The sequence below is a fragment of the Mauremys reevesii genome, linkage group 3, assembly GCF_016161935.1.
Source record: "Mauremys reevesii isolate NIE-2019 linkage group 3, ASM1616193v1, whole genome shotgun sequence".
In the NCBI taxonomy this organism is placed as follows: Eukaryota; Metazoa; Chordata; order Testudines; family Geoemydidae; genus Mauremys; species Mauremys reevesii.
In genome coordinates, this window is record NC_052625.1 from 197,040,574 (window position 1) to 197,062,100 (window position 21,527).

At 46.2% G+C, this 21,527-nt stretch overlaps 1 protein-coding gene across 1 annotated transcript in view; it reads right to left on the reverse strand.

Moving 5' to 3' along the window:
• The window catches only part of PKHD1 (PKHD1 ciliary IPT domain containing fibrocystin/polyductin), a 306,693-nt gene that overhangs the window by 270,942 nt on the left and 14,224 nt on the right, over positions 1-21,527 (reverse strand). Inside the window, exons 7-13 of the mRNA XM_039532757.1 lie at positions 20,032-20,310; positions 15,412-15,542; positions 13,417-13,552; positions 9,565-9,760; positions 9,024-9,091; positions 5,046-6,671; positions 2,741-2,884 (exon numbers count right to left, since the gene is read on the reverse strand). Coding sequence (XP_039388691.1) covers positions 2,741-2,884; positions 5,046-6,671; positions 9,024-9,091; positions 9,565-9,760; positions 13,417-13,552; positions 15,412-15,542; positions 20,032-20,310 — 2,580 coding nt within the window. The remainder of the gene's footprint in view (positions 1-2,740; positions 2,885-5,045; positions 6,672-9,023; positions 9,092-9,564; positions 9,761-13,416; positions 13,553-15,411; positions 15,543-20,031; positions 20,311-21,527) is intronic.

The window sequence follows — 21,527 nt, forward strand, 5'->3', positions numbered from 1 at the left end:
GAGAGGCCAGGCATCTCCTCCAATTAGGTGCTTTGGGGTCCGTGCTTCTGGTGAGCTGGGTCCACCAGCCCACATTCCCTGCTGGTACTGGCAGTCCGAGGACTGCCTGGCCTGGGACCACATCAACCCAAACCAAAGACAGGAGACTCAGGATAATAAGTAGATATAGATAATAAGCAGATAACAAAATAAAAAAAAAAAAAAAAAAAATGATGCTTGAAAAAAAAAAAAAAAAAAAATATGGTGGAATCATGTGTGTGTGTGTGTGTGTGTGTGTGTGTGTGTGTGTGTGTGTGTGTGTGTGTGTGTGTGTGTGTGTGTGTGTGTGTGTGTGTGTGATGATGATGCATCCACTTCACCAGTCCCAGGCACTGGGCACAGCCAGGAAATATCAAAAGTGCTTCTAATCTGCCTGCATGTGCCTCTGTACTGAAGTGTAGCAAAAGCCCCAAAATCATGTTCCCCTAGGCCTCTGTACACAGCTTGTCTCCCTGTACCACTGCAGTGGTTAGGAACCTGTCTGCTGAGTGAATGAGGATAGCAAAAGGGAGCTCTACATGTCAACAGCTCACTAGTCTAGCTGGTAGGGGCCAGCCAGCACATCACAAATGTAAAACTCCCAGAGAGCACCAAGTAAACAGCAAATGTGAAACTAGAATAAAAAGATCTTTGACAGGCCAATTATCATCTAAAAATATAACCTGCAAATACAATTATAATCAAAATGTGAATATCAGGCTATTTTACCATTTGTGGTGTGTTTGCGAGATATGAACACATTTGAGTTTGTGTACACAAACATTTTATTTATTTATGTTTATGTGCCTATATCAGCATTGCAAATATCTGCTTGCCCCTAAACTAGTGTGAGTTTGTTTTTTAGTTTGTTTTGCTTGACCAGAAAAAAACAAATATTTTTCTAAGTGTAACAGATCATCACTGGTAGAGGGTAGGTGAGAGAGAGAGAGAGAAGTTGGCCTTCTCAATGGCATATTTGGTAGGATATGAGATACATATCTTAATTCAGCAAGAGCTGAGCAATAAACAAGGAACAGTCTTATTTGTCTGTTTAGAGGGAAGTGCAACCTACCCTACTCAATCCCCCAAACTAAATAACCAAGAAACTCTTTGATACAATCAATCAGCATTCGCTTGCTGACATCTAGTGCCCATTTGAAGTATTGTCTGGACAAGCATATTCTCTCCACCTCAGCAATGGTCCAAAGCACAGTAAATTTAGAAACGTTGTTCTTCATGCTTTCATAGTCTCAGTCATTTTTTTGTATTTTATTCTATTTCTTTTTCTTGAATAACCAGTCTTCCCCTCCCCTCATCCCAGTATGAGATATCCCAGTTCCCAGGACAGCGCTTAAAGGAAAGTTCCTAGGATTGTTCCCAAATCCTGTTTAAATAAGTGATTATTTACAGTATCTCAGGTTCATTCCACCCACATCCAAACACACACAGTTTTGGTTTGTATTTTGAGATTGCTTATCGAGAAACCTAGAGGATAAGGCAAAATGACAAGTGGGAATTCCACAAGTTGGCAGTCACAGATACTCTCATAGCATCACCCCATAGGGTGGGAGGGATTTATAGATCCATGGAGGAGCAGAGGCCATGGACTTTTGACCTCAGGGAGATCTCTAGAATTTGAAGAAATACTATATGTAACCCACACACTTCCTGGGTGTGGTGTTCTATCCCCTCTAGTGGCACTGAGACCACTTAGAGATTAATGAATCTGCTACAGCCTTAGCTAAGGGCCATGTGCCTTTTAGCTCATGCAGTAGAGGCTCATGCATTTAGCTCCAGAGGTTCAATCCCACTCCCCAATGACCGGGGTCTGTCGGTGTTTCAAGTCAGGGCTCACCCGGGATATCAACTAGAGAGTCTCAGAAGCTTCGGACACGCTTCCTCAGCTAGGAAAAGTATGTAACCTACACATGTCCTGGATGTGGTGTTCTGTCTCCTCTAGTAGCACTGAGTACACTTAGAGATTAATGAGTCTGCTACAGCCTTAATTAAGAGGCATGTAGCTCCAGAGGTCCCAGGTTCGATCCCGCCCACCAACAACCAGAGTCTGTCCATGTTACATACAGATCTCCGGGTACTCACTTAGCCCCTCCAACCTACTCTTTGGGCTACCCTTAGAGTAGCTTGAAGGTACTTGCATTGTAAGCCCTTCGGGGCAGGGCCATCTCTTTGCCATATGTTTGTTTGTAGACTGCCTAGCACAACGAGGCCCTGGCCTACAGAAGCTACTGCAATGTCAATAGCAATACCCTGCATACATGCATGCCATAGTCTCCTCCCACCCCATTCCCTGCTTCCTGCCATCGAGAGAAGAAAGGTATAAGTGCTTCTGCTGGATTGTTCCCATGGGAATGATGCTGCAGAGACAGGCTGTCATCCAGCCATGTACCATCTCTTATCACATCTTCCACACACTCACAAAGCAGTGACCATGTGGTGTTTCCAGACAGGGCCTGATCCACACCCACTGACATCAACAGAAAGACTCCCATTGACATCAGTGGGATTTTGGATGAGGGTCAGGATGCAGTGGCTGCTGCCATGTTGGCTCCTCTCCCTTCCCCATGGTAGTTTTTGGGCCATCAGAGGTGCCCCTCTCCTCATCTGCACTGGGATTTTTTGCAATGGAAATCCAGGACATGTGGTTTGAGGTCAGGGATAGATTTTAGGAGGGTTCATTATCCATCCCAACATATTAACTGACCGTTCAAGCGCGGGGCCAGGCAGCTCACATCGGTTGTCGTGGTGTCACCTAGCATTTCACAGGGAGCGCCACAGATGGTCACGGAGGTGTTTCCTGGAGCAAACCCAGTGCCATGCATATGCACTTCCCCTCCACCCAGGCCACCTAGGAAGAGAATAGAGAAAGGGATTTAAAACAGAGCTTCATGACTGGCTGTTAATGAGACCAGCCTGGAACTGCAGCCTCAATTTACAAGGGCCTCAAAATCTGCCTTTACACTCTGCATTATGGGTAAGGGAAAGGCCATCACAGCTGTGCCTCAGTTATCCACAATACTTGGAGCCAGATCATCTCTGGCCACTGCATCTTGCATGGCTCTACGGAGGGTGAGGGGTGGTTGCGATGCTGCACTACCCTTAATGCCCCATCCCAAGACAAAATGTAAGGGCTGCCGGTTCCTCCATGTACCCTTTTAAGGTTAAGTAGATGCACTCCGTGAACTCAAAAGTGTCATGCCAATCTAAAATTGGTGGAAGTGAGCTGAGAATCAGGCCTATGGTTTCCGTTTCTATGGAGGCAGTGTGGGGCTCTGATAATTACCTGCTGTGTGATGTTGGGCAAGTCACTTAGCCTCTCTCTGTTTCCCCTGCCAATCTTTGTCTATCTTGTCTATTTAAATTGTAATTTTTTCAGAGCTGGACTGTCTCTTTCTATGTGTCTGTAGAGCACCTAGCACAATGATCTTGGCTGGGGCCCCTAGGCACTATAATAAATACATAAATAAATAGTGTTTTCTGTCATTGACTTGCTGCATTACTGAGTTTCAAAAGTAGCCACTGACTTCAGGCGCCTGCATTTTTGTGTGTCCATCTTAAGAGAGTTAAGGTCAGATATTTTCAGAAGTCAGTGGAAGCTGGAGGCACTCAGACCTTCTGAAAATAAGGAATTGGGTATCTCAAGTTCTGCACCCAAATACCAAGGGAATAAAATGAGTGAACGCTTGGAAAACATGGGTGTGCATCCCTCTGTGCCGTCATTTGCCCTCAGTGTGGGATGAGTACTGTGGTGCATGCAGCCATGCAGCCAGAAGGAGAGGTCATTCTGCATTTGTGTGAGTACACCATGCCCTGTCTAGAGCTGGGTGGGAAACGGTTTTCCCAGCCTGTGAGAATTTCTGAAGTTTCAAAAAAAAAAAATTATCTCTCAAATCAGGACAATCCATCTAAATCTCAAAATGGTTTTTTTTGCAAATCTATAATCCTAAAAAGGTTTTGGATTGGGTCAATCAAAATGTTTCATATAAAAAATAATTACCCTTTTTAGTATAAATTAACTAAAATTTCAAAACAAGATGGTGATTCAGACTGAAAAAACTAGTTGTTTCAAATAGATGTCAAAATAGGATATTTTGACAATTTACAAACGTTTTTCAAATTGGGAGAGTTGTCAAAAACAACTCTTTCCCATAAATAGTTTTGTTTTTGATGAACTGACATTTTCCAACAAACAATATGTTTCAACAGAAGATTTGTGACCAGCCATATCCCTGTCTGCTAGAACCAGCCTTGTACAGTTGGAATAACCTTTTCCATCCCACAACATCTTTTTTTTAAAACTCCCCAAGATCTTAACATTCTTTTTTTCTGTAACACACGTTGCCTGTGCAGAATTTATGGAGGCGAGATGTGGTATAATGGTTTAATCAGCACTCTGCTGTGATGCGTAAACAAGGGGCATCGTTGAGTGTGATTAACATGGGGATCTAACTGCTTGCCAATATAAGGTTTTTACAAGACTCTGCAGGATCGGTCCTGGGATTGGTCCTGCTTTGAGCAGGGGGTTGGACTAGATGACCTCCTGAGGTCCCTTCCAACCCTGATATTTTATGAGTCTATGATCAAATCCATGCAGAGAAACCTAGATAGATAGATCAGTCGGTCTTTGAATTTTGTGCTTGTGCCCGTCAACACAGTCTCTGATTGCTTACCATTGTTCTTCCATTGAATCTTGGATACTACGTTTCACACTCAAATAAGGATTTTATTTTATGGGGGATGGGTAGGGGTATTTATGAATTCCTGAAAACAAGAGAATTTAGCACGAAAGCAGCTGACAGACCCCAGCCAGGACACTCACTCATAGTCTGTGAAAGAAACAAATCAGGCCACATTCACTCTCCCCTGATACTCTAGTTTTTAGTGTGTTTGTCGGGAGGAGGTGGGGGTCACTAGTGATTTCCTCTTTGCAAACTCCAAATACAAATTGTGACAGCTCTGTCACTGCTGTTACCCGGGAGACAGTCATCCCCAGCCACTCATGCACTTACCCCAGTTGTTGCGTGTCGATGTGACGGTAAGCTGAGAGGTGAATGTCAAGTTTGACGAAGCCCAGCCTCGGAGGAAGTCGCCACCGCGGACCTGGTATTCTCCAGCAGGAAGCCGGGGAGCCGAGCACTGCAAAGTGGTGTAATTGCCAGTGATGTTGGTGCAGGGAGAGTCCCCAATGGAAATGTGCAGGCTTTCCACCCCCGTGATCCGTGACACGCTCATTGTTAAAAGGAGACCCACCGGAGGCAGAAGGAAAAGGAAAATGGGGGTGAACTCTTCACTGTAAGTTATTTCACCAAGGTGGTACGAGTTGCCATCTATTTCTAGAGCTAAAGCATTGATCCCGTTGCCCAGAGGAACAGAGCACCGGAGAACCACATAGCTGACATCCTTAATGAGACAGGTTCGGTTCCCAACAAGAATGGAAGTGCTGTTCCTTCCTTTCAGTGCTGCCCCTTGTATGGCAAGAAGGCCCCCACCATTGGTACTGAAATTTTGGGGGTAAAATTTGAGCACACAAGGAATGACGGTGAAGATACGGGAGTCCCTGCTGAAGCAAGCATGCCCGCTTCTTCTGTTGGACACAGAAAGGCTGTGCTCCCCTGGGGAAAGGCTGCCTGTCTGGCATTGTATGCTGGTCTCATTCCAGAAAGTTACGTTACAAGGGTCACGGTTGTCCACTTGTATCACAAGTTCATCAGTTGCCAAAGCTAATCTCTGGCCTCTGATCAGCAGAGATGACAATGTCCCATTGAACTCCCAGACCACAGCGTCCACTCTAGGGGTCCACTCTTTCAGAAGGTGGAGTGCACAGTCTGTGAGGCAGACACTCTGGATTCCATTTACCGTCACTGTGACATTAAGGGCTTGAGATGTATCAGGCAACCACCAGTCACCCAGAGGAGGTTCTCTTGGAAGAAGAGCGCAGCTGATCCTGTTGTGATCTACACTGTGGATCTCACAAGTATAGTTACCCGTCAGGTTCACATGAACTGAATTCCTCCTGGATTTTAGAAAAAGACCGGATATAGTGAGCAATAGCCCACCACAAGCTGAACCTTGTGATGGAATTATGGCCTTTACCTTTGGGACAAATGTAAAGTTCTGCAGTGCTGCCGTCACGTTGGCATAGCCCAGCTGCTTCTGGAGAACTCTGACGGGATAGATCCCAGGTTCCAGAGTGCTCAGTGGGAAGGAGCATTGAGAAAGGGTTGTGGATTCATTGGCACATTGAAACTCCAGCTCACATTCAGAGTCCCCCAGCTTAGCCACTGAACCAGTTATATTTATTCCTTTTATGCCCAGCCACAGGCTGTCATTCGCCATTTTTACTTCCACAGAGGTAACTACAGGAGTCAAAGCCATCTGGTAAGTAAAGGTGATATTCCTCTTTGGGAAGCTCCAGGAGGGAAGGAGTGGAGAGGACCTGTTACCAATGAACACCCCCACAAGTACAGAGATGTCCTGGGACTCTATATTAGAGAAGTCAGCAGCCGGTGGAGTCTGGCACCATATTGTCTCTTCCACCGAGCGGGTAACATCACAGGTTTGCGTGCCGATAAAGACTGAAACCAGGGAGGGGTTTTGGCTAAAGCCTTTTCCAGAGATTGTGAGGATTGTTCCACCTAGGGATACAGATCAAATCAAAGGGTTAGTGCCATGGAGTCAGCTCAGAATGAATTCAAATATGGTGAAACTCCACGTACATTTCTACAGCCGCATTGTCTCAGCCGCTTCTCCCCTTAAAATGAGATTCATTGGCACCTGATCGTCACATAGGGAGCCTGAGTTTATATGACACTGCTTCCTACATTGAGCCCTCACCCACCACTGCATCCCAGGGTGTAACATTTAACAATTTAACATGGGGAGAGCAGCGAGAGTTTGAAAAATTCTAATCCCTGTGTTCTAAGGATGGGTTTGCCAAGCACAGGGTTCTTCAAAACTGGCCACTTTACCCTGTGATCGCTGTTTGCCTGGCAGCTGCATTCCAGCTATACCTCCCTGGAGTATGGGCTGGTCCCCTCCTCCTTGTGCAGAATGGCATGAACTAACTTGCACATGAGATTGTGATGCAACGCCATATAGCAGTGGAGAAATATCAGACTGCAGTGCAGACCTCACCAAAGCTAACCCTTTGTCTGCTAAGAAGAGGATTAAGCAAATCAGAACACACAGTGGGGCGAGCTCAGGCTTTCAGCTGCTATAACTCAGGCTTAAATTCCTCCATTCCAAGCCTAAACTCTGCAAGATCTTTGGCAAGTGCTTCAGCAAGAGAGCTCTCCCTAGGAACCATATAATTTGTTGACGGCTCCATTAGCATGACAGAATATTTGGAGGACCCAATAGCAAAGTGTGCCCAAATCTTGCCCAATTCAAGGCTGCATTGGTAACCTGCCATGACGTCAAGAGGCCACATGTTAATGGCATAAAACTGAGCAGATTGCAGCTATCATCATCTTTAATACAGAGATGCACCATGTGCAACTCCATGTCCCAGCTTGCAATACTCCATCCTGAGCCAATCAGCCTCCACTGACTTCAAAGTGGTGCATCCCATGCTGCAGCTTATAGTTACTGTGTGGGAGTAAAGAAGGTGGCCCTGGACTATAGACTATTCACTGGCTATCCTATGTGACTTTCTAGAAAGTTTCAATACATTTTTTCATAAAGTCAATAAACCGCAGTCCTGTCAAAAAGCAACAAAGTGGCACTAGTATGACTCGGCCAGCTTTCTCGCTCAGCACTGGTTCTGAAGCATCCTGATCCCCAGATAGTGCACTCTTTGGGGTATCATCCTTGTCTCCACTTTTGTTGGTAAAATGCCTGGCATGCTGCTGGAGCTGAACATCATTCGTAACCAATCATTTTTTTCTTCAACCTTGAATTTACTTCTAAAGAGAGAATTCTTCTACAATCCACATTTTTTATTATTTAACCTTCCAGTTTGATGGGCTTTGCTATATCTAAGTTGGCATCAGCTCTCAAAGCTGAATAATAATATTTGACACTTTATCTAATGAACCAACACAAAGCCCCTCTATGATTATGGCCAGCAGAGGAGTTAAGTGATTTGGCTAAGGCAAGCCATAGGATCCGTGAGTTTCTAGCTCCCAGTCCTGCACTTCAAGGATAAGACTATGCATCCCTTCCTACCCTCCACTAGGCCCAGATTCTCCTTTTCCTAATGCCAGTTTTACATGGGAGGAGCTCCACTGAGTTCAGTGGAGATACTGCTGATTTACACTGGTGTGAGACAGAGCAAAATCGAGAACTTAAGTTTCTACGACTTAAAATGTTCGTTGCCTCCCTATCTGCTACACAGCAAAGCAACAGAGATACTCCACTTAGGCCCTGATCCTGCAAAGGTTTATGGTCAGCCTTAGTCCTAGTGGGACTCTGAGTATACGTTAAAGACTTATGCACATTGAATGTTAAGCACTGGGATCTCTGGACTGAAAAAGCCAGCACCGGTTATTCAGGTGTGAGTGGGTTTTGTGCATTTGGTTCATTCATGAGGGGAAACAAATTCAAAGGACAGCGGACCTTGTCATCAACCCTATGGCCAACCTGTTCCAATATTAGCCAGACAATCCAAAGGTGGGCTGCTCACTACACTCACACACACCCAGAGAGTCCCAGGCAGGCAGCTGCTGCCTGTCAATACAAGTCTACATAATAAGGGGTCACACATTTACAAATAACATCATCTAATTGGCTGTGAAATTGGACGTCCTTCCCAATCAAAGAGGGGAGATGAGTCCTTGATCCCTTGATGGCCTCCAGAAGTGGTGACAGATGTGCTGATGCTATTTACCCGGTGCTTAATTTGCACCAGGGTTGAGCCTCGGCACCTCTGAGCTTGGTAGTTCATAGCTCCAGCACCTCTGGACTTGCAGCATCAGTTATGAAAGTAAAAAAGAAAAATTGCTTGAGCCCCGGCACCTCTTTCATTACAAATTAAGCGCTGTATTTACCCAGAACGGAGCCACAGCAGGGCTCTATGCTGAGGATCTCAGTGTCGTACTGGATGAATGGATCAACTCTGCAAAACACAAACACAGGATCAGTTCTTTACTTTTCCTTTTTATCCCACATGCTTTTCTCTCATTGCCTTTCCTGGCTGGATCCCCGAATAGCCTCCCTACATCTCCTGCTTCGTTCTATGCCATCTCCCGGGTGCCCTCTTACAAGGCATTGTCATTCCAGACCACAAAGACTCTCTCTCCTTGGAGCCCAGGCATGTAACTAGTACAAAGTGCTACTGACTGCAGTGGGACTAAAGCACATGCTTAAGAGCTTTGCTGAAACAGGGATTCACCACTGAATCAGGGTCGTAGTAATTGCTAATCATTTGTAAAACATACAGCGGAGCTCTTTGTTAGCAAGCTGGCTCTGATACCGAGCCCGTGTTTCCTCTGCTTTTCCATTAACCCTAAAATCCCAAGCAGAATTGAGCCTAAAATCCCAAGTAGAAATGAAGTTCACATCCTCAAGGGAATAAGCACATTCACTCACCCATGTGAGCCGATTGCAATGCCATTGATGATGACCGAAAGGTTGTACCATCCATCTGCCAGGGCAGGCAGTAGTACATCGACGCCATAGGCTGTTCGTGCTTGGATCTGTGCCACAGTGGCCTCAATTTTGACCTGTACATCCAGGCCAGTACAATTTGCGAAGGACGATATTCCAATCTGGAGTGACTGGGGCCCTGTGGAAAGGAGAAGACATGAAACAATCAAATTGTTTGTTGCTACCGTGAATCTAGTGCATGGGCAAGTGTCAGAACAAGAGAAGTCTCTTCACAACACAAGCTGTGGCAATGCAAGCTTCTTCGGCATATTGTCCCACCCATGTGCAGACTCATTTAACTCTCTCTAAGTGGTCTCGGTGCCACTAGATAGGCCAGAGCACTGCGCCCAGAAGGTGTGTGGGTTACACTTACATCAGAGTCAAACAAAGTTTGAAACTTTGAAAGCCTGTGAAGTTTGTCTATATTAATAACCTGAACTCTTTGGACTCTTGGTCAACTGTCAGCTTAATCCAAAAATGCCTGGAGGGCCTTGGTGTCATTTATTTATTTTGATGATAGGAGGAAAATTATATTAAAAGCCAAAGTCACCGACTTCTGAATAAGAGATTGAGCTCCCAGTACCGTCACCATTCATGAGATTTTATAACATTAAGAAGTTCCATACACCTATGCTGCCTGCGGCTAGAAAAATCTCCCCTTGGTGTTATCGTATCTGAATAATATTCAGATGATAAAGGACACTTTCCCTTATTTATGCATTCTGCAGTATTAAAAAAATGAAAAGGGGGGAGGGGAATGGAACAGAAACTCTGTGTGGGCAGTAAGGAGGGGGATCAGCTCGCCTCTTGCATTGGTGCTAAGTCCAGCCAGGCTGGTGAACCTAGAGGGAGTTTTATTACAGTGCATAGTGCAGAGATTGGATAGGCTTGAAAGACCGATGAGAAAAGAAAGAAAACGAAAGAGACAGGACTGTGTGGGGATGGGAGGGTCTGTTCTTCCTTTCCCCCTCCCCGCTCCATCACTCTTCATTCCTGTTCCCTCTCTTTGAAACGGCACCGTAGGGCTGCGATGATTGTGAAACGGCCGGGGTCAGGTTCTGCTGCTGACAACATTCTGCCCATGCTCCTGGGATGGGGTCCCACAGCACATGGTCTTCTGGGCAACCTCAGGGAGTGAGGTCAAACTCAGACTCCTCCCCCTGCCCAAGCACTGGATCCGAGACCACAGGTGTCTTCTTGGGCTGGCGACACGTGGCAATGTTATTTATATTACAATAGTACCTTGAGGCCCCACGGAGATCAGAACCTCATTGTCCTTGGTGCTGTATAGACAGTGTAACCCACACACCTTCTGGGGGGCGTGATCTGTCCCATCTAGTGGCACCGAGACCACTTAGAGAGAGAGAGATTAATGAGTGCTCTACAACAGCCTTAGCTAACAGGGAGTTGGCTTTTTGTTCATGCTGTAGAGGCTCATGCACTAAGCTCCAGAGAGCCCCGGTTCGATCCTATCCACCGACAACTGGGGTCTGCCGGCGTTACAACAGCTCCTGCCTCAGAGAGTTTACAACCGAAATACACAAGGCAGACAAAGGGTAGGAGAGGCGAAGTGACTTGTCCAAGGTCACAGAGCAGCTCAACAACAGAGCTGAGACTGGAACCCAGGTCTCCTGGCTTCCAGTCCAGTGCCCTAGCTATTAAACCCAACACCGCCTGCCTATTACATTTGGGATACAACTTCACATCCCAATATCTAGAAGGCTGTCTCTAACCTTCATCTTCTAAACTAAGCTCCCTGTGTTGGTTCTGGGGTCAGCAACTGATTCCTCACTCTCCGATTTCCTCTTGGTCCCAGATCATTCAGTCCAACCCCAATATCTAACCGTGGCAACAACCGGGCTGCTGCTGACTGGCAATACTTGTCTCTTCTGAGAGAGAAAGGAGGTGTTACATTCTAGATATAGTAGGCTGGCATGTGCGCCTTTAATGTTCCTTGCTGGGAAATATTTGCTAAAAATGAAAGGCTTCAGCCAGGGCCATCCTTACCCACATGCAAACTCTGCAGCTGTGTAGGGCACCAGGAAATTTGGGGCACCAAATTGCCCCAAATTTCCTGGTGCCCTATGCAGCTGCATGCTGCTCCAGTGGCCAGCCCAATCCCCCGGCCGGCTGAGCCGGCCAGGAAAGCTGCCCCCACCCCTGCTCCACCTCTTCCCACCCCTGATCCATCCCAGCCCAGCTGCGTAGGGCACCACAATGTCTAGGGACGGCCCTGTCTTCAGCATCAGGAAACTACTCACTTAAGATTACTGAAAAAAGTGATAATAGGGGGCAGAAGAGGAAGTTAGTAAATATTTACATCCAATGGGCTAAGTTTTCAGAGGGACACGCCAGGGTCTGACATGTGTCTCTACTATTTTATTTTCAGTGAACTACATATTTGCAGAAAGTGCTGGAGCTGGCCGTGGAGCAAGCTGCCAGAGGAGATCAGGCAAATCCAGAATCTGGCCTTCGGCTGCGAAACTTTCTCCCCTTCAAAAATGCCTGTCCATCATAAAAGTGACACTCACAACACTGACACCCCGTGTAACCTTCAACCCTGAGAAACCCACAGCATTTAAAGAGAAGAAATTCATAAAAGATAAATTAAACATGCAAACTGTACCCCAGGCAGAGTTTTGGCCTTGAAAATGGAAATGTGCCAGAGAGTCCATCAAGCTCATTAGGGACTTCGCTACAACAATTGATTTAACATGGAATGTGGTCAGATGTGGAGCAGTACGAGACTGGCTTGAGAACTGAAACCTTCTGAGAGGCAATATGGCCTAACGTATAGAGCCTAGTACTCAGGAGACCAGGGTGCAGCTTTGACACCGGTCTGCTGGATGACCTTGAGCAAGTCACTTGACAGCCCTGTGCCTCAGTTTCCCCACCTATAAAATGGGGATAATGATACTTACTAGGGCTGGGCAGAAAACAATAATTCCATTTACTGAAACATTTGGAAGTTTTGACCTTTTTGTTCCATTACAGAATAAAAATGAGCCTATTTGAAATTTTTCATTTAAAAAAAAAAAAAGAAAAAAGGAGACCCAGAAAAGCCAATAGTCTAGTCCTTCAGTCAGTCACTTAGCAGACAGAAGACCCAAGTTCAAGTTCCCATATTACATTGAGTGCCCTAATCATTGGGCTATTGGCTAGTCTACGGTGGTTTCTCTCTCTCTTTCCAGAAATTCTATCCTGGCCTGAGATACTGTTTCATCAGAAACTTTTCAGTCAGATCCCTCTTTTGAAAAGTGCTTTGAGGTCTACTGATGAAAAGGGAGGAGAGATGTGTTATTATTACACCCCCTATTACAGGTATAGTATGGACAGTAGCAAAGCAAGTTCTCGCTCGTTTCTAGCCCCACACGACACACGTGCTACTATGCCCTGAATTTGGACTACCTCAGGGACACGAGGGTAGGTCACTCTCTGTGGCCCATTCTCATCCCTTGACTGCTCACCATGCCAGCAGGGCACCCAGTTGTGATGGTGGTTTATAAATATGGACGCCCACCTATATTAAGCTGAAACCAATGACTCTTCTCACATGGTCCTCGGGGGAGCCATCAGATGGCAAGAGCCTTTGTTCACTACTGAACAAGGCCAGACTGGAACTGGTGACCTGGGAGTAAAAGGCACCATGTGCCAGCATCAATCCCCAGTCCTCTTAGTCACCTAGTGCCTCTGCCCTGCCCGCATTGATGATGACAATGGAAAATGAAACTTTTTAGAACAGTCATATTTTTACACCAGCCGTCTCTTTGCATTTCGAGACTGTGGCTTCGTCACCTGCTGTGCTGCTTCTGTTTCTGCTCAGCGATACAATGGCTGGATTTAATGAAGGATCGTACTTAAACACCTCAGTGAATGTGGCAGACTGGGACCCAGCGATTAGTGTCACAGGGACAACATATTCTTCATCCCCCTGGAAAACAGAGTTTAAAAAAAGAGCAGAGGTGAACATGTTCTAGTAAAATACAAGTACCTCCTTCCCTTACATGCAAGATTAAGAGCATTAATGTCCTGACCTGAGCATATCAGCTAGAGAAGCATTCGTAGAGCACAAGTAGAACCCAAGATGGGTCATTGCAAGGTGCTGACTAATGTGTATGGCCACCACTGCCCTCTGCTCAAGTGTGTGTGATTATGATGCCCAGTAGTGGGTGCCTCCAGAAAATATGAGCCATAACACTACTACAGCAGCCGGACAGTCTCCTTTAGCTCATGTAGTAGTGACATATGTTGCTGGAGCCAAAGGTTTGCAGTTCTAGTCCCACTTCTGTTTGTGTGAAGCTTAACTACTGAACCTGGTGTTTGCAGTCATTGATTTGGAACAGCATTTAACCACTTGGACACATATAGCCTGCAAGCAATCCACCGGCGATGAACATATAGATACAAGAGAAAGGGCCACATGAGCTTCTCCCACCCCCCTGCAAATTGATTCTCCCCCTGATGGTGTAGCCTGATATTAGATTATATATTGATTACTTAAGAATCTCCAACCATCACTTTGAGGGATGACAGGTTCTTGCCCCAAGATCAGGCCCAGTATTTTTTAAATTATTATAGAGTTGGGAATCCTGATGTGCACAGCTGAAACACTCACAATATAGGAACTCTTTTATATTTACAAATATAGTTTATTAATACATTTAGCACAGTCAGAAACACCCCAACTTAGTAAGATAGATAGAGATACTACAGAATGTACATCTGCACCTCCATATACTCACACCATCCCTTGTAAAACAACCTAAAATGTTAACCATCACCTTTCCCATCATCACCAGTGGCCATAATTCTGGCATAATTCCCAAGGACTACTTCTCTTTCTCCTACTGCCCCTAAGCTGGGATGTCACTTTTATAATATGTTACGCTGATGCCGTTATGTTTGATGCATATTCAGTAGGGGATTTTTCTCTTCTCCTTATTTGTATTTCCTCACCTCACTAATGTTGGAGTATCTTTTTCCTATAGGTTAGTTTATCAATGATCTCAACTTATTATATACGTCAGTTCATTACCATGGCCCTTTTCTGGTGAGGTATCACATTTGTTACTTCTGTCCTAACTGGTTATTTCAGTTCTTTCCAAGTTCTAAGCTGTGGTGTACCTGTTACGTTTAAAAAAGAGTCTGAACTTAGGAAAGCGCCTATGCCAACCTGCTTTAACGCATCCTCTCTGTTAAAGGTCACAGTCATACATGGACCTTATGCTTTAGCTCCATTTATCTAGGTAAAAGGTCCCAGACATATGTATGCTAACTTTGCCTTAGCTCACCATACAGGATGTGGCCTGCAGGTCCCTTGTGTTACAGCCAAAATATACCCTAATATAAACCTATTATAATCAAACAAATAATCAAACCTATAAGAAAATAAGAAACTTATAAGAAAAGGTGTGTGTATATATATATATATGCAAGCAAGCAGGCTAGCCTTAAATGTATCTCATGTACCTGTTATGTACGTCAGTTTGTTGCCAGAAGACTTCTGTGGTTGAATTATTTACCTGTGGTCAGACCTTCCCCTTAAACTCTATTTTCAGCTCCCCAAATATTAGGGGTTTTTCCATTGGGCTGTTTATCTGTTCAAAGGTCATAGGTATCAACCCTCATGCTAACTTGCTGAAGCTAATGTCTTACAGGACACAGGCCTGTAGGTTTCTAGCTTTGCTGCTGAATATAATGCAAAGCAGAATATAATGCAATGCAGAAGATATAATGAAGGCAAGCTAGCCCACTGGGCTACATGGACAAGTATGAAATGCTGTTTCTTACCCGAGAGGGAACTTCACATTCAATCCTCACTGAGTTGCTGGTGTTGGTGTTCATTGGACAAGGGTGAGATCCAAACAACACCTGGCTTATCCCGTCAAAACCAGTCCCTCGGAGGATCACTGAGCACCCTCCTACAAAACAAAACCAATGATTTCATTGTAAGTGCAACGTACAGAAAGTGTTTTAAAATGCATAAACTCCAATAAGGAGCATTTCCTACTGTTTAAAGCATAAGCAGATGGGTCAGAAGATCTGGGTTCTACTCCCAACTTTGCCATTGGCTTTCTGTTGGCCAAGTTACTTAATCTTTTGTGCTTCAGTTTCTCATCCCTCTAGTCTACTATTTGGACTGTTGCCCATGACAGAAACATGTTTTCATGCCCGACTTGGTTAGCCTGGCAAGGTCTGTACTGTGATCTCAGCCCAGGAAAGATCCCTGACCCCAGTGTGAAACAAGTGACTAAACCAAAGCACCAGGAATAAAAATGAGCCTTATGCAGCAGGTGCCCTCACAGCTCAAATATCTGCTGTGAAATAGGCTGAGGCCCATGTTCATGACACACAGTCTAGAAAAGGAGACACAGCAGGGTTTGAACTACAGCAGCGTGCGAGGAAGAAAGTCACAAGAGGGCTAGATGCTGTGAGCTACTGATAGACCTTAGCTCTCATATAAGCCGATGAGAGTTGGAGGTCTTCAGCATTGCTCAGGATGACACTCAAAGCAAGAGACAGACTTTAGCTTGTCTTTACAGGCTATTCAGTTCCTATCCAAATACCCAGGATCCAGACTCTGGTCTTTCAGTCGACCAGAAGTTTCAGAGACACCTAGAAGTGAAAGGGCAAAGATGAAGCAAACCCTGGGTTAACTGCACGGCGTCCCAGTCTTTGCTTTGTTCTTTGATGCAGCTCACAGACAAATTGATACAGATCAAAAAACCACAGCTGTTCACTCTAGCTAGGAACCTAAGCTATTAGAACCTGATTACTCTGAAATTACATCATAACTGGCAGTGTGGAAGTCTAGTGGTAAAGAGCTCTTGTAACAGCAATGTGAGAGTGCTATCACAGCAGCACATCCCACAGTACTCTTCATCTGTAGAGCTCAAAGCGCTTCACAACTAGGAAGGATGTTTCGGGGGGTTAAGGCCCTGGATCGGGACGTGGGAAATCTGGGTCCAGTTCCCATCTCTGCCACATACTCCCTGTTTGACCTTGGGCAAGTCATTCCATCTCTCCGCCTGAATCCCCTGTCTGTAAAATGGGGATAGTACTACTGCATTTCTCCTACCTTGTGCCTGTCTCAGGCAAGCTCTTTAGAGCAGGAATTGTCTTACCATGCGTATATGCAGCACCTAGCACAATGGGGTCCTGCTCTCACTTGGGGCCTCTTGGTGATATCATATGCAAACAATGAACAACAGTAAAAATCAGTGGAGTGGTACTAGATTACTCCAGCAATGATTTGGGCCAGAACATAGGATGATTGACACATTTTGCCTCTACATTTTTCTTCAGACACTACTTTATTGAAGTCCTTCGCAGGTGGCAAGGAGCTTATCTTTGGACAATAACTCCATTTTCTCCCTGTTTTACAAACACGCCCACTCTTTCCTGAAATTCATTTTAACACACAACGTATACTAACTTTTGGGATTCACTGCCAAAAAGTATAAATGAAGTCAAGAGCTTAGAATTCAAACAAAGAGTAAGATGTTTGTATGACTAATGAGATCATCCTTAGTTACATGAGATAGGATAAAAAAATTAGAATGGATATAAACCCTCATGTTTCATGGTGTGACTAATAGTGATCAGGAAGAAACTTCTTCTATGGGAAGGCTACGCCGTAACTATCTATTACAAGGTTTCTTGCACCTTCTCTTGAAGCATGTGCCACTGGCCACTGTTGAAGACATACCAGCCTAAATGAACCACTGGATTAATACATTTTAAGGCTGGAAGGGATTATTAAAATCATCTAGTCTGATCTATTAACAAAGGCCAAGTAATTTCTATAGTAAGACCATAACTTGTTCGAGCTGGAGTATATCTTTAGAAAGACATTCAGTGTTGACCAAGAATGTAAGTGATGTACCAATCTGACCCAATAAAGTATTCTACATTCTGCGCCTTGACATGATCTTCCTTCATGGAAGGTATGTTGAATGGAACACGGCTTTGACTCCATTTATGTTGATGCTATTTTCACACAAGGAATCACTGCTGAGTGATACAAGATACTCTGTAGCCTCTCCCTCTAGAAGGCTAAGTCTCCTGTGTTCACAACAGTGGAACACAACTCAAAATTTAAGCCAGGTCTCCCCTGTGGTGACTGCGGGATAAACAGCTCCAAATCAAGTGTACACTATTCATGTATACTTTATATCCATTAATGCACATAAGTTTCGATATCTGCACTGATATCCATATGCAAAATCATGTGTGCATACTTTATGAGAGAATTGGAGAGGCATTTTAATGGAAGAAATTAAAAACACAGACGGAAGCTGTAATTCTTTCCAATTACAAATGTTCAAAGCATGTGTAATGTAGGATAACAATATACTTGCTTTTCTTTTTAATGAGTGAAAGATCGTTGCAATCAGGAGAGGAGTTGGATTACGGGGGATGTAGCGAGGGGGGAAAAAACAACGCCAAAGCATTGCACCTACCTCTTTTTTTAATGATCTACAGCAGCAATTCCCAACCTTTCCCCATACCAGGACCCCATCCATGTAAGAACAGAAACATCTGGGACCCCCCCACTCCATTTCTGCCCCACTCACTCCATCCTCCTACCGCCCCGTCGCTCGCTCTCCCCCACCCACACTCACTTTCACCGGGCTGGGGAAGGGGGTTGGCGTTCAGGATGGGGTGCGAGCTCTGGGCTGGGGCCGAGGGGTTGGCAGTGTGGGAGGGGGCTCTGTGCTGAGCCTAGGGCAGGAGGTTGAGGTGCAGGAGGGAGTGAGGGGTGCAAGCTCTAGGAGGGAGTTTGGGTGCAGGAGGGGGCTCTGGGCTGGGGCAGGGTGTTGGAGTGCAGGAGGGGGTATAGGGTGCTGGCTCTGGTTTCATGGTGTCAGGGCTGGGGCTTGGGGTGCAGGAGGGGGTATGGGTGCTGGGAGGGTGTCAGGGCTGGGGCTTGGGGTGCAGGAGGGGGTATGGGTGCTGGGAGGGTGTCAGGGCTGGGGGCTTGGGGTGCAGGAGGGGGTATGGGTGCTGGGAGGGTGTCAGGGCTGGGGCTTGGGGTGCAGGAGGGGGTATGGGTGCTGGGAGGGTGTCAGGGCTGGGGCTTGGGGTGCAGGAGGGGGTATGGGTGCTGGGAGGGTGTCAGGGCTGGGGCTTGGGGTGCAGGAGGGGGTATGGGTGCTGGCTCCAGGAGAGGGCTGGGGTGATGACTCTGGGAGGGGGCTCAGGGATGAGACTTGGGATGCAGTCAGGACCGGCTCTAGGCACCAGCAAACCAAGCACATGGTTGGGGCGGCACAATTCCAGGGGCGGCATTCCGGGGGTTGGGTTTTTTTGCTTCAACAGTTGCGCTCTCGGAGGTTTTGTTTGTTTGTTTGTTTTGCTTGGGGCAGCAAAAAACCTAGAGCCGGCCCTGGATGCAGCCTCCTGCTGGGCAGCACTTACCTCCGGCGGCTCCTGGTTGGCGGTGGGCATAGCGAGGCTAAGGCAGACTCCCTGCCTACCCCGGACCCACACTGCTCCCAGAAGGGGCTAACATGCCCCAGCAGCCCCTGTGGGGGCGGGGGACACGTGGCCCCATGCACTGCCCCTCTCTGCAAGCACCGCCCCCGCAGCAATCCCGACCAATGGGAGCTGCGGGGGCAGTGCTTGCAGGCAGGAGCAGCACACAGAGGTAGACCCATGCCCCCACTCCCCCAGGGCTGCGCTGGCTGCTTCTGGGAGTGGCGTGGGACCAGGGTAGGCAGGGAGTCTGCCTTAGCTCCAGCCAAACTGTGCCGCCAGAGATCGTGATCGATGGGTTGGTGACCACTGCTCTAGCTCAACCACAAGTTAGGGGCTTGATGCAGGAATCACCTGGTGGGATTCTCTGGCCTGTGTTATGCCAGAGGTCAGACTAGATTATCATAATGGTTCCTTCTGGACTTAAACTCTATGGATAGCTTGGGAATGTTTCTTTTTCAGAAAGAGGAGATAGTGCCCTCCTTTTTCCTCTTATAGTGTAAAGGTGAGAGGGAAAATATGGGTTTGGGTTTTGCTTTTTGAGGGTTTCTCACTACATTTTGTAGCTAGCCAGAGACACACTTTCCATTTGGTCACTCAAAGGACAGAGTGTAGTGATTTATTGCACTTTGCAGGCAGCTTTCAAAATGACATGAGAAAATTAGTGATGAAACTCTCACTGTTATCCAGAGCTGTAGCATACACCCATACCCATCTGCACTACAAGACAGGAAATGTAGCACCCCCAGCGAAGAGCCAGAGCCAGCTGCCACTCTTCCTGAGAAACACTGCCCCTAGCCTGGTCACTCCCATGTCGGGTGGAGAGCAGAGCCGCTAAAGCCCCATACACAGATGTTGAAAAACCACCCTATCGAAAGCAATAATGCTAAAGGCAGATATTCAGTTGAGAGCTTCTACTGAATTCAGACATACCAATCTCTGAAGCCGTCGGTGGTTCAATAGCTTCCAGCCTTGGCTTAACTCTCAGGTAGATGCCCTGTCCTTTGCTGGCATTGCGAGCAAACCCATAAGGTCTCACCAGTAATGTAACTTGGTACAGTCCCATTGGTAACACGTTCATCCAGCAAACTACAGCCGTTTGATTTGAAGTCATGACTTGGCAGGTTGTGTGGTTCACCTCTATCTGCAGTTCTTGGCTGTCCTCGGCAAAGCCAGACCCTGTGATATAAACTCTGGTGTGGAGCCCATCAGCTGGAAGGATAAAGTAAAACAAAACTACAAATATGTTGCTATGTAATGACACCCAAATTTGCTTCCCAAGAACAACGAAGCTGCTTAGGCTAACTGTGCTTAAGCATTTACTGCAGTCTCATCACCCTAGTTATATGAGTGCCTAGCAAAACGATCATCACCACAATATAAAAAATCATTTCCCTCTGCTCCTCCTGAGCCTGTCAGCATTCACCTATTGTCTCTTCTCTTGTACTTTTATTGTCATCTCATATGGTGCCTAGCCTACGATGGTTCATAGACACTACCATACTACAAACAACAAGAACAGAGGTCTTCTACATTTACCATTTTCCTCCCTCTCAAGTCTACATCTTCCTCTGGTCTCTTCTAAACCTTGATTTAAAAATTGCTAGTGGTGGAGAATCCACACAATCCTTGATAAATTATTCCAGTAATTGGTTAATTACTCTCACTGTTAAAAATTTACACCTTATTTCTGGTCTCAATTTGTTTAGCTGCAACTGCTAACCATTGGCTCATGTTGAACCTTTCTCTGCTAGATTGAAGAGCCAGTTATGAAATAGTTGTTCCCCATGTAAGTACCAATAGACTGTAATCAAGTCACTCCTTAACCTTCTCTTTGATAAGCTAAATAGATTGAGCTCTTTGAGTCTCTCTCTTTAAGGTGGGGTGGCCAACCTGAGCCTGAGAAGGACCCAGAATTTACCAGTGTACATTGCCAAAGAGCCACAGTAAGACGTCAGCAGCGCCCCATCAGCTCCCCCACTCCCGCTCCCAACACCTCCCACCCACCGGCAGCCTGTCGATCGGCACCTTCTCCTCCTTCCCCGCACCTCCCGATCAGTTGTTTCGTGACATGCAGAAGGCTGTGGGGAAAGAAGCGAGGCTACTGCAGGCTCAGGGAAGGGGTGGAGTGGGGGCAGGCCTGTTGCAGAGCCAGGGATTGAGCAGTGAGCACCCCCTGGCACATTGGAAAGTTGGCACCTGTAGCTCCAGCTCTGGAGTCGGTGCCTATACAAGGAGCCACATATTAACTTCTGAAGAGCCGCATGTGGCTCTGGAGCCACAGGTTGGCCACCCCTGCTATAAGGCAGGTTTTCTAATCCTTTAATCATTCTCGTGGCTCTTCTCTGAACCCTCTCCAATTTGTCAACATCCTTCTTGAATTGTGGGCCCCAGAACTGGATCCAGTATTAAAGCAGTGGGTTCACCCA